General features: G+C 45.6%; 1 protein-coding gene across 3 annotated transcripts in view; it reads left to right on the top strand.

Annotated features, from left to right (window-relative positions):
- Nucleotides 1-15,694, top strand: part of LOC138738371 (uncharacterized) — a 63,131-nt gene that overhangs the window by 15,748 nt on the left and 31,689 nt on the right. For all 3 annotated transcript variants that reach the window (XM_069888437.1, XM_069888438.1, XM_069888436.1), the window contains exons 2-4: nucleotides 6,892-6,948; nucleotides 8,902-8,939; nucleotides 12,031-12,171. In XM_069888437.1, coding sequence (XP_069744538.1) covers nucleotides 6,892-6,948; nucleotides 8,902-8,939; nucleotides 12,031-12,171 — 236 coding nt within the window. The remainder of the gene's footprint in view (nucleotides 1-6,891; nucleotides 6,949-8,901; nucleotides 8,940-12,030; nucleotides 12,172-15,694) is intronic.

The following is a 15,694-nucleotide window of genomic DNA, read 5'->3' on the forward strand; positions in this document are numbered from 1 at the left end:
ACCCCGCTGACCCCCTCCCCCCGCCCGCACCCCGCTGACCCCCTCCCCCCGCCCGCACCCCGCTGACCCCCTCCCCCCGCCCGCACCCCGCTGACCCCCTCCCCCCGCCCGCACCCCGCTGACCCCCTCCCCCCGCCCGCACCCCGCTGACCCCCTCCCCCCGCCCGCACCCCGCTGACCCCCTCCCCCCGCCCGCACCCCGCTGACCCCCTCCCCCCGCCCGCACCCCGCTGACCCCCTCCCCCCGCCCGCACCCCGCTGACCCCCTCCCCCCGCCCGCACCCCGCTGACCCCCTCCCCCCGCCCGCACCCCGCTGACCCCCTCCCCCCGCCCGCACCCCGCTGACCCCCTCCCCCCGCCCGCACCCCGCTGACCCCCTCCCCCCGCCCGCACCCCGCTGACCCCCTCCCCCCGCCCGCACCCCGCTGACCCCCTCCCCCCGCCCGCACCCCGCTGACCCCCTCCCCCCGCCCGCACCCCGCTGACCCCCTCCCCCCGCCCGCACCCCGCTGACCCCCTCCCCCCGCCCGCACCCCGCTGACCCCCTCCCCCCGCCCGCACCCCGCTGACCCCCTCCCCCCGCCCGCACCCCGCTGACCCCCTCCCCCCGCCCGCACCCCGCTGACCCCCTCCCCCCGCCCGCACCCCGCTGACCCCCTCCCCCCGCCCGCACCCCGCTGACCCCCTCCCCCCGCCCGCACCCCGCTGACCCCCTCCCCCCGCCCGCACCCCGCTGACCCCCTCCCCCCGCCCGCACCCCGCTGACCCCCTCCCCCCGCCCGCACCCCGCTGACCCCCTCCCCCCGCCCGCACCCCGCTGACCCCCTCCCCCCGCCCGCACCCCGCTGACCCCCTCCCCCCGCCCGCACCCCGCTGACCCCCTCCCCCCGCCCGCACCCCGCTGACCCCCTCCCCCCGCCCGCACCCCGCTGACCCCCTCCCCCCGCCCGCACCCCGCTGACCCCCTCCCCCCGCCCGCACCCCGCTGACCCCCTCCCCCCGCCCGCACCCCGCTGACCCCCTCCCCCCGCCCGCACCCCGCTGACCCCCTCCCCCCGCCCGCACCCCGCTGACCCCCTCCCCCCGCCCGCACCCCGCTGACCCCCTCCCCCCGCCCGCACCCCGCTGACCCCCTCCCCCCGCCCGCACCCCGCTGACCCCCTCCCCCCGCCCGCACCCCGCTGACCCCCTCCCCCCGCCCGCACCCCGCTGACCCCCTCCCCCCGCCCGCACCCCGCTGACCCCCTCCCCCCGCCCGCACCCCGCTGACCCCCTCCCCCCGCCCGCACCCCGCTGACCCCCTCCCCCCGCCCGCACCCCGCTGACCCCCTCCCCCCGCCCGCACCCCGCTGACCCCCTCCCCCCGCCCGCACCCCGCTGACCCCCTCCCCCCGCCCGCACCCCGCTGACCCCCTCCCCCCGCCCGCACCCCGCTGACCCCCTCCCCCCGCCCGCACCCCGCTGACCCCCTCCCCCCGCCCGCACCCCGCTGACCCCCTCCCCCCGCCCGCACCCCGCTGACCCCCTCCCCCCGCCCGCACCCCGCTGACCCCCTCCCCCCGCCCGGACCCCGCTGACCCCCTCCCCCCGCCCGGACCCCGCTGACCCCCCCCCCCCGCCAGTTCATTTGCTTCTGTTTCCCCGCGACGGGATCGTTCGGCCCGTTCACTTCCTGCCTAATAAATGACGGGATTTTCCAGTCGAACCTGCGAAGTGACCGGTCCAGCAGCTCCAATAAGTTGGTTATAATTGGGGAGGGTGGGGGTGTTATTGCCGGGTTCGTTGGCGACTCTGGTGTAACTACACGCTAGTGACGGTCCGGGACACATGGAGGGACCCTGGGTCGGGCCCGGGCGTCTCACACACACACACACACACACACACACACACACACACACACACACACACACACACACACACACACACACACACACACACACACACACACACACACACACACACACACACACACACACACACACACACGGGCTGATCTGAACTTGGCCCCAGTGTTGCTTTTTATTTCAAAAACCTCTCCCAAACGCCAGGTTCGACCTCCTCTCTGCACCCTCTAGTGCGGTCCCTCATCCATCCAATGAACACGTTTAGATGGTCTGCATTATTCTGCTTATTCCTTGAGAAAGGGCTCAGTCCCGAAACATCAACGACACCTCTTTAGCCCCTTCTAAACTGCAGCACCTGGGTTGCCCTCCTGGGACCCAGGTGCAATCACTGGGGCAAAGGTGAAGCACCTTTTAAATTATGGGAGGATTGACATTCAAAGGCTGGCTGCACTGTTTGAAAGGGGCTTTGTCTCTCATAGATGGTGAAAAGACTGGCTGAGTTCCTCTAGCATTTCGGTGTGTTTATTACAATCACCATGTCTTGTGGACGCTCTGGTGGAATGCTCCGGCGGAACGCTCTGGTGGTGGTGATGCAGTTCAGTGAATCACGTCTGACAATGACCAGGTGTCATTGTTTTGATCTGGGGTGTCTTCATGACACTTTGTGGCACACCTTGTTCTGGAAGAAGGTGTTGGTGACACAAGTTGTGGTAGCAGCAAAACTCTAGGAGTTTTGGTTCATCTTCCCCATGCCATGATGTCCAAGAGTAGATGGACAAGATTCAGGTCTGTACCAATCCTTTCATTCAGATCACCCAGGAGGATAACATGCTTTGACTTGGGTATGCCACTGACCCAACATCAAGTGACTTGTAGAATTGGTCCTTGATTTCGGCTGCTGAGCACAGTGTGGGGGTGTAGACACAGATGATATTTACAGGTCCCTCTGAGGACGAGAGACACAGATTGATGATTCTCTCTGTACCATTTCCTGGAGGTTCGACCATACAGAGCAGTGCGTTTCTTATTGGCAAAGCCTATACATGCTCTCTGGACTCGGTGCTCTTTCCTTGCCAAAAGAAGGTACAGTGTTCCTCCTTTAGGGTACTGCTGTCTGGGAGTCTGGTCTCCTGCAAGGCTGTTACGTCCATTTTTATTCTGTGTAGCTCAAGGTCAATAACTGCCAACTTACAGACATAATCAACTTCTTTGAGGTCATCTGTCAATCCTGGACACCAAGTTCTCACGTTCAAAGTTGCGATTTGAAAAGCTGGAGTCTTTGTTTTCTTGTGGTTTGTCTGGTGTGAGGTTGGCAATCTGCTTGTGCAAAGACTCTAAACTCCAGAGACCCACTGAAGCAGGCAGATTTTGGCGGGTCAACACCTTATTGGCCAAGGGGTGCTCGGCTTAAGGTGGGTGGTAGCAGACCAGTGGGACGTGATGGCCCCTCCCACCAACGAAGACAACCTGTGGTGTCCAGCTCTATGCCAATTGAGTCAGGACTTGTAACCCATAACTGCTGTCTTCTGTGTGGTACTTTCACCCCATGCTGAGACTGAAATGACCTCTTCAGGCCACATGACAGGGCAAAGTGTAAGGAGGCCTTACACTGCCCAGACAACGTAATTTCCCCCCCCCCCCCACCCCAGACATCTTTGTCTGAGTCCAAAGGAGTGCAGGGCACATCGTTTGGGGATGACTTTATTGCCACTGCATCCCTCTCTCCTCCAGCCTCGTTGTCACAACACTCCCCCCCCCCCCCCCTCGCCTCACCTGACCACCTCACTCCTAGCCCCCATCAAGCTTGTTCTCATCTACAACATTAAGTCACAGTCAGTTCCTTGCTTTGGAAGGGCCAGCAGATTTTGAGTAGGTCTGAGAGTAACTTTCTGTAAGTTTATAAATTTCCAGAAGCAGTTAGTGTTGGCTTTGAATATATTTCTGGGAATGGGCTGTGGAGTTGGTGCTGTTTGACAAGAATTTGACAAATTCTGCATCCTCTCCAGTCCTTGGAAATGCATGTTCTAGAACTCGGAGGGGTTGGTCTCGTTCCTCTTGGTGCTGAGTGTAAACCGATGCAAAAAGGATTTGATGGGAAGTCTTGCAACTTCTACTTGCTCCTTTGAAACCCCTGGTGATGAAGAATCCATCAGAATTAATCATCTTTACTTGAGCACATTTTGTGTAGATGACATACAGTCCAATTTATACTGCATGCCTTTTACGAAGTGTTCGGTTGTACAATATGGTGTAACTGAATGTAAAGTTTCACAGCAATCTTCTTTGGAGGGAGGGAGAGGGGTTTTGGTGTCCAGGGTCTATGCACACTTCATGCAGTCACACAAATTCAATATTTGTATCTCATGTGTACAGAAAGATAATGAAGGAACTTTGTTTTACATGGAACTTTCATTTGTTTTGAATCTGTTGAACTCCAGGATAGTCAACCTATCCTTGGGTACAAGTGAATGTGTTAAATAAATCAAAAGTGCACAGTTTGTTACTGAGGCAAAACTTTAGTTTAAAAACAGTACAAAAGCAGCAAAATCATTTTACTAATGAGAGGTCCAATCAATAGTTTGATAACAGTGGGGAAGAAACTGAACTTGAATCTGGTGGATCGTTTTCAAGCTCATACATCTTCTGCCCAATAGGAGGGGTCGAGAAAAGTATGCCCAGTGAGTCTTTTATTATGTTGGCTGCTTTCCCAAGGAAGTGTACAGAGATGATGGAGGAAAGGTTATTTTACGCAGTGGTCTGAGCTGCATTCACAATTTCTTGTGGTCTTGGCCAGACCAGTCCCCTTACCAAGTTGTGGACAGGATTCTTTCTGTGGTGTACCTATAAAATTTTTTTTTAAGAGACAGAATTAGGCTTCTAAGGAATTGGAGGCAATGGTACTACATCTTGGCCACACATAAATGTGGTTTGACCAGGTCAGATCCATCCATTAGGATGAGGGGCGTGTTGGGCACATTTTCTACCCTGCCCCTTTGGTGATTGGTGCATCATTGTCCATTCTTGATCCAGAAATAAAGTGGAGAATGTTTGGGTGATGCAAGCCCCATTCAGCAATCTGTGTCCTTCTTGCAATTGATAGAGAAAACTGCCACAATTCCCGTTTCTGTTTCTCTTTGGCTGTCTGCTCAAGTTAGGTGGAGCATACAGCCACCTGCTGTGGCTTTGGAAATCCCTGCTTTCTCAATGACTTAACAAAGCCACTGTTTACATATGTAACACACTAGTGACATCCATGTACACATTTTGTATGTGATGAAGTGTTACAAGCCCAGAGGACCCCAAAACCCAGCAGCAATAGAAATTCATCAAGACCAATGGTAACTGAAACAAAAGTTGCTTTTGATTTTCTTTAAGCATGATAACAAAATCAAACTTTAACATATTATTAACGTGACCTAACAACCACCTTCTAATTCTAAACACATGTATATGTAATGTGTATATGTTCAGGAAGGTTCTCTGTTTCACTGTCCCATCATTCACTTCCCCAAGTTCACCAGTATCAGGCAATTCTCAAACTGTGCACATAATTTAACATTTATGAATTTTCAATGGGGTCTGGTGCTGAACGTTAAATGGTTACTGCTCAGGAATGTTCTTGATAGTTTCAGAGAGATATTTGTTGCTCGTTGGACACAATCTGATTTCCTCCAATTAATCACTTCAGCGTCTTGCCGAAGAAACTTGCCCCATCATGGGTTTTCCAAATGATAACCTCTTCATCCAGGTCACCACAGAGTTCCCTCTTATTTCCCTTATTTCAGAAGAAACACTCTATAGTCAGCCATTTTCTCTTGTAAGGACTAGAAGGGGTTTGAACAGGCTGAACTCAGAACTCACAACACATCTTCAAAATGGGGCTTTTCAACAAGCTGCCAGCTGTAGAACTGATCTCTCTCTCCCCAAAAGAGAAATTATTTGTTTGTTTATTCTCTCTCTGCTTGTAAAAACCACGTGACCTCTTCCAGATCTCCAAACCCAATAGTCGAAAGATCTTATCAGTACCTCTGAGCCTGGACTCAGATCAGCTTTCTTCATTGCTTCTGCAGAGCCAACTTGATCCTGAATGTCTGGCTTCAGCAAAGCTCTTGCATTTTAAATGAGATGCCTTTTGTGAAGTGTTACTCTGTGAACTATAACCTACACTAAAACCCCAACAATCAATCTCTTTTAAAGACCTATTTTACCCACAGCTATTGTAACATATCCGGTAACATGAAATCTTGGTTTAATCAGAAGACTTTGCTTGGTCCACGAAAAGCAAAGTATATCCTGCTTCCTCATTTAGAGATCACACTGTATCAGTATATGGGGAAACTCCCTGCAATTAAATGCATAAGCAAACGTGGAAAAAAAGTCTACACTTAAAATAATTTACAGTCCTTCATTGGACTTCTCGGCTTGAGTGAAAAAATTGGCATATCATCTCATTTCTTCACTAATCTCAAATTGTTCTCGTAAATTTTCAGTTCTTTCTATCTTTCTATGAATAAGGATATTTTCTGCATTATTTCCGCCTGCTTATTAATTGGCTGTTTCTAAATGCAAAGCCTTTTTTTGGTTATTTTAATGACAGACCTATTTCTAATGACAAGGGCCTGGTACTCCATTTATTTCTAGATCTACAGGGATGCCTACTGCTTCCCTTTAGAACAAGAAAGGCTGCTGGTGGCAATAGATGGGACAGAAATACAAGTAACTGCTGGTTAACCAACTGTGCAGCTAATTATATGATGGCAACCAACTTGTCTCGACTGATTGCCAAGTGAAAATTTGGCAGGAAAAGGAAGGGAACAAAAGATGAAAAGATGTGAACAATTGTACTGGACTGAATGACAGACATGACAAATAAATTCTAAGCACTGGCTCAAATTCTTAGATATCAAGAAAATTAATTTCCTTGTGTATGGAAGTGATCACATTATTTTTGGTAAACTGAATGTTATTGATCATGATCCGTCTCCTATTACATTTGATATATTTTGAAACCTTGTGTGCTTATATATGTACTTTTCTTTCCCCCAGATGTCTATTCATCTGTCTGGTCTTACACTGAGAATAACTTCGCATCTGTTGAACACAGTAAGTGATGACTTTGAACTTGTCAAGAAGAAAGTGAGGGATCTTTATTTTTCTCAGTGTTACCAGTCTGAATCAATTGCTGTTACTAAAAGAATAATGTAATGTTTATCAGTACATTTGGCCACAGCAATAACCAATGCTTTTCCTTGAATCTTCATACAATATCAAGACTAACGCAGGGGCTTGTATGATAACTTAAGATAAAGCTGAATCTCAAGGTTGATCTACATTTTCACATAATTTTCTTCTATTTGTCGAACCAGAGAGTTTCTTTGTTCTCTATCTGGAACAAAATTGTTGTATTAAATTATTCCTTCATGATACAAAGGTCTTCGTTACGCTAATTTTCCATATTCTATCGTGTTATTTAGGAACTCCATTTTAGAGATTGTTTTCTCAATGTAACAGTCTGTGGAGCAATTAATGACTTGAAATGTTATCACTTGATTGATGCAAATAGTGAACTACATCATTATGAATAAGTAAAGGGTTTGCTAGCAATGGTGGGCTAACGTTTCATCTTGCTTGCATTTTTTTATAAAAGAGTGCCCAAAATACAAGACCACTAACATTCTGCTGTCATTGGAAAGGTCACAGACAGGGTTTGGGACTTTCACTTTTCCACCTGCCCCCACTTATGAAGGACGTGCCTCTTTCTAGTATTCCTTTAAAAGCATTAGCATTTAAACTTCTGCGTGTGACGTTGATCACAACAAACCTGTGTGGTGAAGTAAAAGTTGAATGAGAAATGAAGTTAAAGGGTAAAGGATACTGTGAAATTATGGAGGCTTTAATCTGCATCAGGTTGAACTGTAATTCACCTCGAATATATGACTTGTTGAAAGTCAGAGGAAAATAATTTTACTACATTAACATTATCGTTTCTGCCAAATTTAAAAAAAATCAATTTGGGCGACAAAATCTACTTAACTTTTCTGACAAAAATATTCTGACATAATGATTGCAGCAAAACCTCTGCAGGTTTTTCTTTTGCCTTAGTACTTCTCTGTTTCCGTTCCAAAGTTACCTCCATGCTAGTTTTTACTGGGATTCCTATTGAGTTTAAAACAATCTATAAGGCCTCCAAAAAAACACTTTGTTCTGTGAAAAGTACTTGGGGCCCCTCCTGAAAGATGCCTTTTTTTCCCCCCCCTTTGGTGATTGTATTCTGGATTCCCTGCCCTGCACTCTCTAACTATCGATTCCAGTTGAGGTGTGATGTTTCGCATTGTGGGACGTAAATGTCGCGTGGAATGAATGTTAGGGTTTTTACATCATTTCCCATGTCATGCTGGTCTACAGAAAAGCTCTGTGATAGAAAGGGATTTCTTAGTGAGCTAATTGATCTTCTGACCTGGTTTGATTAAGCTTTCTGCCATTATTGTATTTAAAAGTTCCTTTTCTAGAGAGGCAGGTTGTGCGTTGGTTTGAATTGTGTTGATTTTATTTGATAGCCCAATCTATTTTTAGAGCAAATGTATTGAGGACCACAGTCTTTATTATTAAAATAACTTGCTGTAGTGTAGAAAATTTGTAGTGATTATTTTTCCCCTCTTCGACTTCTTTCAGAAAACGTTGAGTTGTTTAAAACAGCATTATAGAATAGTTTATAATAAAAGTCTGATGCATTTAATTTGAGCCAAATCTTGTTGGTATCAAATTTGTTTTTCCTCTTGAAATATTAGGATAGATCTGAGGACAGAAGGTGATCCCCTTATTAACCTGTTCCTTTTTGAATGAAGATTTGTGAGAATGTGAATGATCAGGATTCAATTACCTGCTATTCTCCTCCCCCACCCCCCCCAAAAAAAGTAGGTTTATTTGTGGCACTAATATTTTCCCTGAGCACTTTTGCCCAGCCTCTGCAAAAATGTACAGTATGACATTGTGATGCCTTGTTTGGCTGGACTTTATATTGTGGGACTGATGTTATTTTGCATAATTACTTTTCAGATCTTTGGACAACTGATTTTGCTTCCACTGATCGTAAGGTACAGTATTGGTACATTAATCCTTCAATACAGACTGTGTGGCCATTATTCAACGGCCCAGAATTTGCTGTTGAATTAACCGTTCCATTCATGGACAGGGCAGTGTCTGTAACCAACTCATAATATCAGTTTTCTGAAAGATGGAAATCTAACGGCTATGGCTTTCCTCTCTAGGGCAAGTAGACAGATGGCAGCAACTGTTCACCATCTCACTAATTTGAATTGTTAATGAACAGTGCAGACTGCGAACCAGGAAATGAATGTTGGAAGAGTGAATTTGCTATCTAATCGGGTATAAAAAGCAAAATGCTGAAGGAATGGGACTGGATTATGAAGGGAAAAGTGTTTGAGTTTGACTTCTAAAAGCTGACATTTTAAGTTCTAGAGAGTTTGTTTTGTAGTCATTCTGATTTTCTAACATTTTTATGTATAAACTGAAATGACAAGCTTTTATTTTCAGTTACAAATTTACTTTTATTCAAGTGCAGGAATTTGGAAATGTTCACCGAACGTCAGTGATGAATTGGAAGGTACAATGCTGCTCATTTAAAAAACACCAAAATGCTGGTAGAACTCAGCAGGTCCCACGGCTTCTCAAGCCCAAATGTCGCTTGTGTATCTTTCCCTTCTATGGACACTGTGAGACATGCTAAGTTCCTCTAGCATTTCTGTTCATTTTTAGCACAATCACAACATCTACAAACTTTTGTGAAAAGTTTTTTATGACTTTTGCGCAGGGTGGGGGGGAATCAAAGCAGCCAGGGTTGAAATGGAGTTAAACCCAAAAGCCTGGAAGATGCTATCTGAAGTGCACCTTTCCATCGTTAGAGCAGCATTGTACCAGTGAAAATCCAAAAGTCTGCAGACACCGTGATTGTTAAAACACAGAAATGCTGGAGGAACTCAGCTGGTCTCACAGAGTCCATAGGAGGTAAAGATATATTACTGACGTTTCAGGCCTGAGCCCTTCTTCGTGGTATAAGCAAAGAACAGGGAGGTGCAAGAATAAAGACTGAATATTGGCCAGGAGATTATTTTCCCTCCCAGTTCCCCTCTAAAGTTATAGTGGGAGCTTGGGAATGGAGAAGGTCTAAAATCCCTAATGCCTTGTTCCAAAATAAAAAAAATAAAAGTACGGCTACTCCCTATTTAAAAATGTATTTACCAGTTCAGTGGGTTCATGTTTAAATGGTTTATGCTGTTCATTAGTCTATCCAGGTTACTTGGTTTGCATTCTTGCTGTTGTTCGAACCTGCCCAGACCCACCCCAACTTGCACATCACATGTAGCAAATAAAGGGTTATTAAATAGTTGCCGTAATATTGAATCAAAAGCTGATTCACACTTTTCTAGTTTTTGTTCAGTTCACCTGCAACTTTAATCTGTGTGGTAGTGTGTTGTCTTGGATTTCCACCAATAAGTTATTTTTTTTTCTTCTTTGAAATAAGATGTATTTTGGCCTCTTGGGTACATTTTTCACTTGGCTGTACCATGGAAAACATAAGGCAGAAGGGATGTTTAATTTGCTTAGATTATTTTCTCAATAGTAGGGGTGTTTAAATCAAGAGGATTTAAGATGGGTGGGGAAGATTTAAAGGGATCTGAGGAGTAAATGTGTTGTGCAATTTGTAGCTGGTATCTGGAATGAGCTGCCTGAGGTGGTGGTGGAACAGGAAGCATCTGGACTGGCAAAGCCTAGAGGGATATAACGCAGGCAGGTTGGATAAATGTGAACAGGTGTGGAGGTTGGCATAGACTTAGTGGGATGAAGGGCTTGTTTCTCTGCTGTGCATCTCTTTCTCAAAGTGGCATTTCGAAGTGAATCCAAGGTAATAAAAGTGGCTCTAGTCACCAGCAGTGAGGCAACATTTAGTTAGGTCATAGATTACTGAGAAGCTGCTTTAGAGCTCTCTCTGTGCGTCTGTTGATAACCTCAGAATAAGCATCACTGTAAGGTGGTCTTTGGTGAGCAATAAATTACAAAGCGATACTAATTGGCAAATAAATTTCATACCAGGCATGTGTGAATTTACCCCATCTGAAATGGACAGAACTGGATATTTTCTAAATAGTGGAAAGCAAGAAATAGTGAAGATGTGAAAACCAGGACACTTTCACACAAACATCACTAATGCCCACTTATTTGTTCATGTTAAATTTAAGTTTGGTAGATAATTTACTTGCAAATCTATTAAGGAATACAATGAAAATCGGAAATGATGGATCAGCTACAGTCTTTTGGAATGACCAATCTAAGTTGAGACTACCATGACCTACTCCTGTTCCTACGGTGTGCCATAATGTAATGGCATGCATTGAAATGTAATAAACATCCATGGCTGTACTATACACTTGCATCGTTTACACTGGAGCTGATGGTATGGAGTGCGCTTAAATGAAGTTTGTTGTGACCATCCAATATCTTCCAAAATGCACAACAGCCAGTGTCTTTGGTTGGGTTAACAAGGATTGCATGTAAATTATTAATCTGCACTTTACCTGAGAGGGTCTGTAACCACTAAATTGCCTTTCCTCCAACAATAGATGCAAGGGTCCTCCTAGTCTGTTTTGGCATTAAGACTGACATTTCCCACCATGTTCTGTTGAGGGGATGTCCTGGATCCACTTACATTTTTTAGTGACATTGCACTCCCAGCATTAATGTTAGTTCAAAACAGTTGGTGGTTCATGGTGACGTGTCATGTACCTGGCACAGCCTAATAGAAAATAGGGAATGAGAGGAATCTGCCCAAATCCTGCCACTCCATTGTTAAACATGTGAAGTGTGAATAAATCTATATTTGTGTTAGTTTGTGTACAGAAAATTAATGAAAATTGCTTGTATTTTTAAACTGCTGGTCATTGTTTATTAATTCACAAATGTTGGACCAGCTGAGTTTCTCCAGCATTTTGTGTTTCTAGGTCACGGAACACAGTTTGTTGGACAAAATGAGTGATAATAGATTGGGGAGCATTCATCTCCTTAACGTTGTGCCTGGGATCGGTTTTCATTGAATGGCGATGTCAAGGAGGACTTTTTTAATGAACCTGATTGATATTTGTTTAAAATTTGTGCATTTTTAAATTCTAGAATGTCAAATTTTACTTTGCTGCAAAACATAATCATTCCAGAAGACCCGACATTCATTCCTGTTGTTAACCCTGAGCATAGCAATGAGCTGCCAAGGCACGACAACAGCGAGGCTATGTTGAATGAACTCCTGCAGTTGAGGTGGGTGGCAAGTATTGGTGATGTTTTACTAACCGATGGTTTTAAAAGGTGAATTTGGTTCCAGCACTTCAAATGTGCACGCAGATCTAAAACAGTTTGATAACTCTATTAATTTCTTGCTTGGATGATGAAGTATCTGCCAAATCAGTCAATTATCATGAAGTGAATGGTTTGCAAATCTGAAAATTAAGTTTCCTGTTAATATTATTCAATTATTGACATTGTGAACTACCCTGAATTATTTAAATTGGATTATTTTTGTCAAATTTAATTTGTTTTATTGCAAGTTAATTTGATAGGTTCTAGAAAATTGATGATCATATTGTATAAAAAAAGTAATATTGCACCATTAACTTATTAAGATGAGTAGTTTGCAATCAAACATTTAATAATGTATAAATTTAATTTTTAACTGAGAATTTTCTTTGCCAGCTTTGGGTAATATTAGCTGGCATCAAGGTAATTTATTCAATCGGTTCATTCTAGTACCAAGTAGTGCAGCTGATCAAAGGCTCTTGATTTAGGACTTGATCCCCACTTTGAGAAGAAGAATCAAACATTGCCTACTAGAATCCCTGCCAAGTCTGAGGACCCTGTGATATCTGTCTCTGAGGGCGATGTCAGAGCATCATTCAAGGGGGTGAACCCTCTCAAGGTGTCAGGACCTGAGCGCAAACCTGACAGGGTACTGAAAATCTGCGCCAACCAAGTAGCCAGAGTGTTCATGGACATTTTCAACCTCTCGTTGCTGCAGTCAGAGGTTTCCACCTGCTTCAAAAGGGCATCGATCATCCCGGTACCCAAGAAGAGTAGTGTGGGTTGCCTTAATGACTACTGTCCAGTTGCACCAACTTCTACTATGATGAAATGCTTTGAGAGGCTGGTCATGGCCAGAATTAACATCAATCTAAGCAAAGATCTGGATCCACTGCAATTCGCCTCTCGTCACAATCGCTCCACAGCAGATGCAATATCGCTGGCGCTCCACTCTGCTTTGGATCACCTCGAAAACAGCAATTCGTACATACGGCTGCTCTTCATCGATGATAGCTCAGCTTCAACACCATTATTACCTCAGTGCTGGTCAAGAAGCTATATATTCTACCCTCTGTACTCCCCTCTGCAACTGGATCCTTGACTTTCTCATCAGAAGACCACAGTCAGTACAAATTGAAATCCTCATTGATTATCTACACAGGCATACCCCAAGAATGTGTGCTTAGCTCATTGCTCTACTTGTTATACACCTGTGACAGTGTGGCCAGGCACAATTCCAATGTCATCTACAATTTGCCGATGACACCACAGTTGTCGGCAGAATCACAAATGGCAATGAGGAAGCGTGCAGGAGGGAGATAGATCAGCTCTTTAAGTTGTGTCGCACTAACAACCTTGCGCTCAACGTTAGCAAAACCAAGGAGACTTCGGGAGGAAGTCAGGGGAACACGACCCAGTCCTCATTGAGAACTCAGTAGTGGAGAGGGTCAAGAACTTCAAATTCCTAGGTGTCAACATCTCCGAGGATCTGTCCTGGAGCAATCGCAAAGAAGGCTCGTCAGTGGCTAAACTTTGAGGTGTTTGAGGAGATTTGGTGGTATGTCACCGAAGACTCAGGTATAGAGTCAAGAGCATTCTGGCTGGTTGCATCACTGCCTGGTATGGAGGCACCAACTCTCAGGACAAGAATAAACTCCAGAGGGTTGTTAACTCAGCCTGCAACACCTTAGGGACCAGACTTCACTCCATTGTGGACATCTACATGAGGTGGTGTCTTAAAAAAGCAGCCACTATTCTCAAAGACCCCCACCACCCAGGCCATGCCCTCTTCACTCTGCTACCATCGGGGAAATGGTACAGGAGCCTAAAGATGAGCACTCAATGGCACAAGGATAGCTTTTTTCCCCACTGCCATCAGATTCCTGAATGATCAATGAACCAAAGACATTGCTTCTCTTTGACTTTTCCTGAACTTTTATTTTAATTTTTTTATATTTTTGTTGTAAGATGGATATAATATAAATATTTGTTCTCTGATATTGCTGCAAAACACTGCATTTCATGACTTGCTCATGACAATAAGTTCTGATGATTCTTCTTGATTTTTAAATCTGATAGGCTACCCACAGTATCTGAGTTGGGAGATATCTTGTCACACCGGTGTAGTCTCAAGAGTGAAATCGTTCTGGGTGTCAATAAGAAATAAGGTGGACAAAACAAGGAGGAGAAGTTTCTGATTAAGTCACTTTGATCAAAACCGAAACCATTTGCATTTCTCCATGCTTTACCATACCTTGTCTCTCTCTGAAAGTTTGTTCCTATTCTATTCTCAGCCCAATTCTTCATGCCAATCAAGTTTGCATTCTGGGTTAATCTCTTTTGTCTGCATTTGGTCCAAACCTTTATCATCCCTTCCTAATCCACAGATCTGTCCAAATGTAATTGTACAGTTCCTTCTGGCAGCCATGGACTAACCTCTGAGTGAACAGGTTTCCCCATTTGCTTCCTCGTAAATCTCTTCCCCTTGACCTCTGGCCTTGGGTCCTCGAATAGTCTCTCCTGGGTTGAAGACTTCATCTATGCCCCTCATGATTTTATAAACCTTATAAGGTCACCCTCTCAGTCTCTGACATTCCAGGGAATAAAAACCCAACCTCTCCCTCTATTTCAAGCCCTCAAGTTCTGGTGACACCCTGGTGAACAACTTATTGATATGCTTCCATTAGCTGGTTGACCGGGACTGTACGTGGTACTCCCAAGTATGACCTCACCAATGCTTTGTTCAGCTGTATTAAGGAATCCCCACTTTTGTATTCGATACCCTGTCCAACAAGGACCAGCACCATCTTCACCACCCTGTCTATCTGAGTTGTCACTTTCCAGGAAACTGTGTGCCTTTATCCCCAGATCATTCTGCTCCACAACACTCTCCAAGGTTCTGGGATTTACTATGAAAATCCTATCCTGGTTTGAGTCACTTGATTATTCTGTACCAATTTTTGAAGCTGTCCATTTCCTTTATGCAAATCACGGAATGGTAAATTTCTGCATTTCTATGTCCAAAAGCATGCCGAGGGCTTCACCTCCCTTTGTTATTCACACGCAGCAGGAGAGAAGTACGTCCTTTTGTTGTACTTGGATTTGAGCACCACTTTTGTAACCTGATTCTGTGGAACTGAATATCGGAAATGGAATTAAACAGCTATGTGCAAATACATTACACGTTGCTTATATAATAGGAAAGTATTTTTCCCCACCCTTCCAATTTTCATTTTGAAAAAGGTAATTAATGTTTTGTTGTTATTAATACTGATTCATTGTAAAAAGCTGACTTCTAAGCCAATCCTCTCTCTCTGGATGTTATCAATCTAATTTCCCGCTGTTTTGATGGAACTTTCCTCCTGACACTGTTTGGTTGCCTCCAGAAATGTTGAACCAATGCAACAACGCAGCCAACGGCCAGCAAAATATTAACACACTAAACCAGTACTAGAAAACATACTGTACATCAGTAAGTTTTAATAGA

Source organism: Narcine bancroftii, chromosome 7 (genome assembly GCF_036971445.1).
Source record: "Narcine bancroftii isolate sNarBan1 chromosome 7, sNarBan1.hap1, whole genome shotgun sequence".
NCBI classification, from domain to species: Eukaryota; Metazoa; Chordata; class Chondrichthyes; order Torpediniformes; family Narcinidae; genus Narcine; species Narcine bancroftii.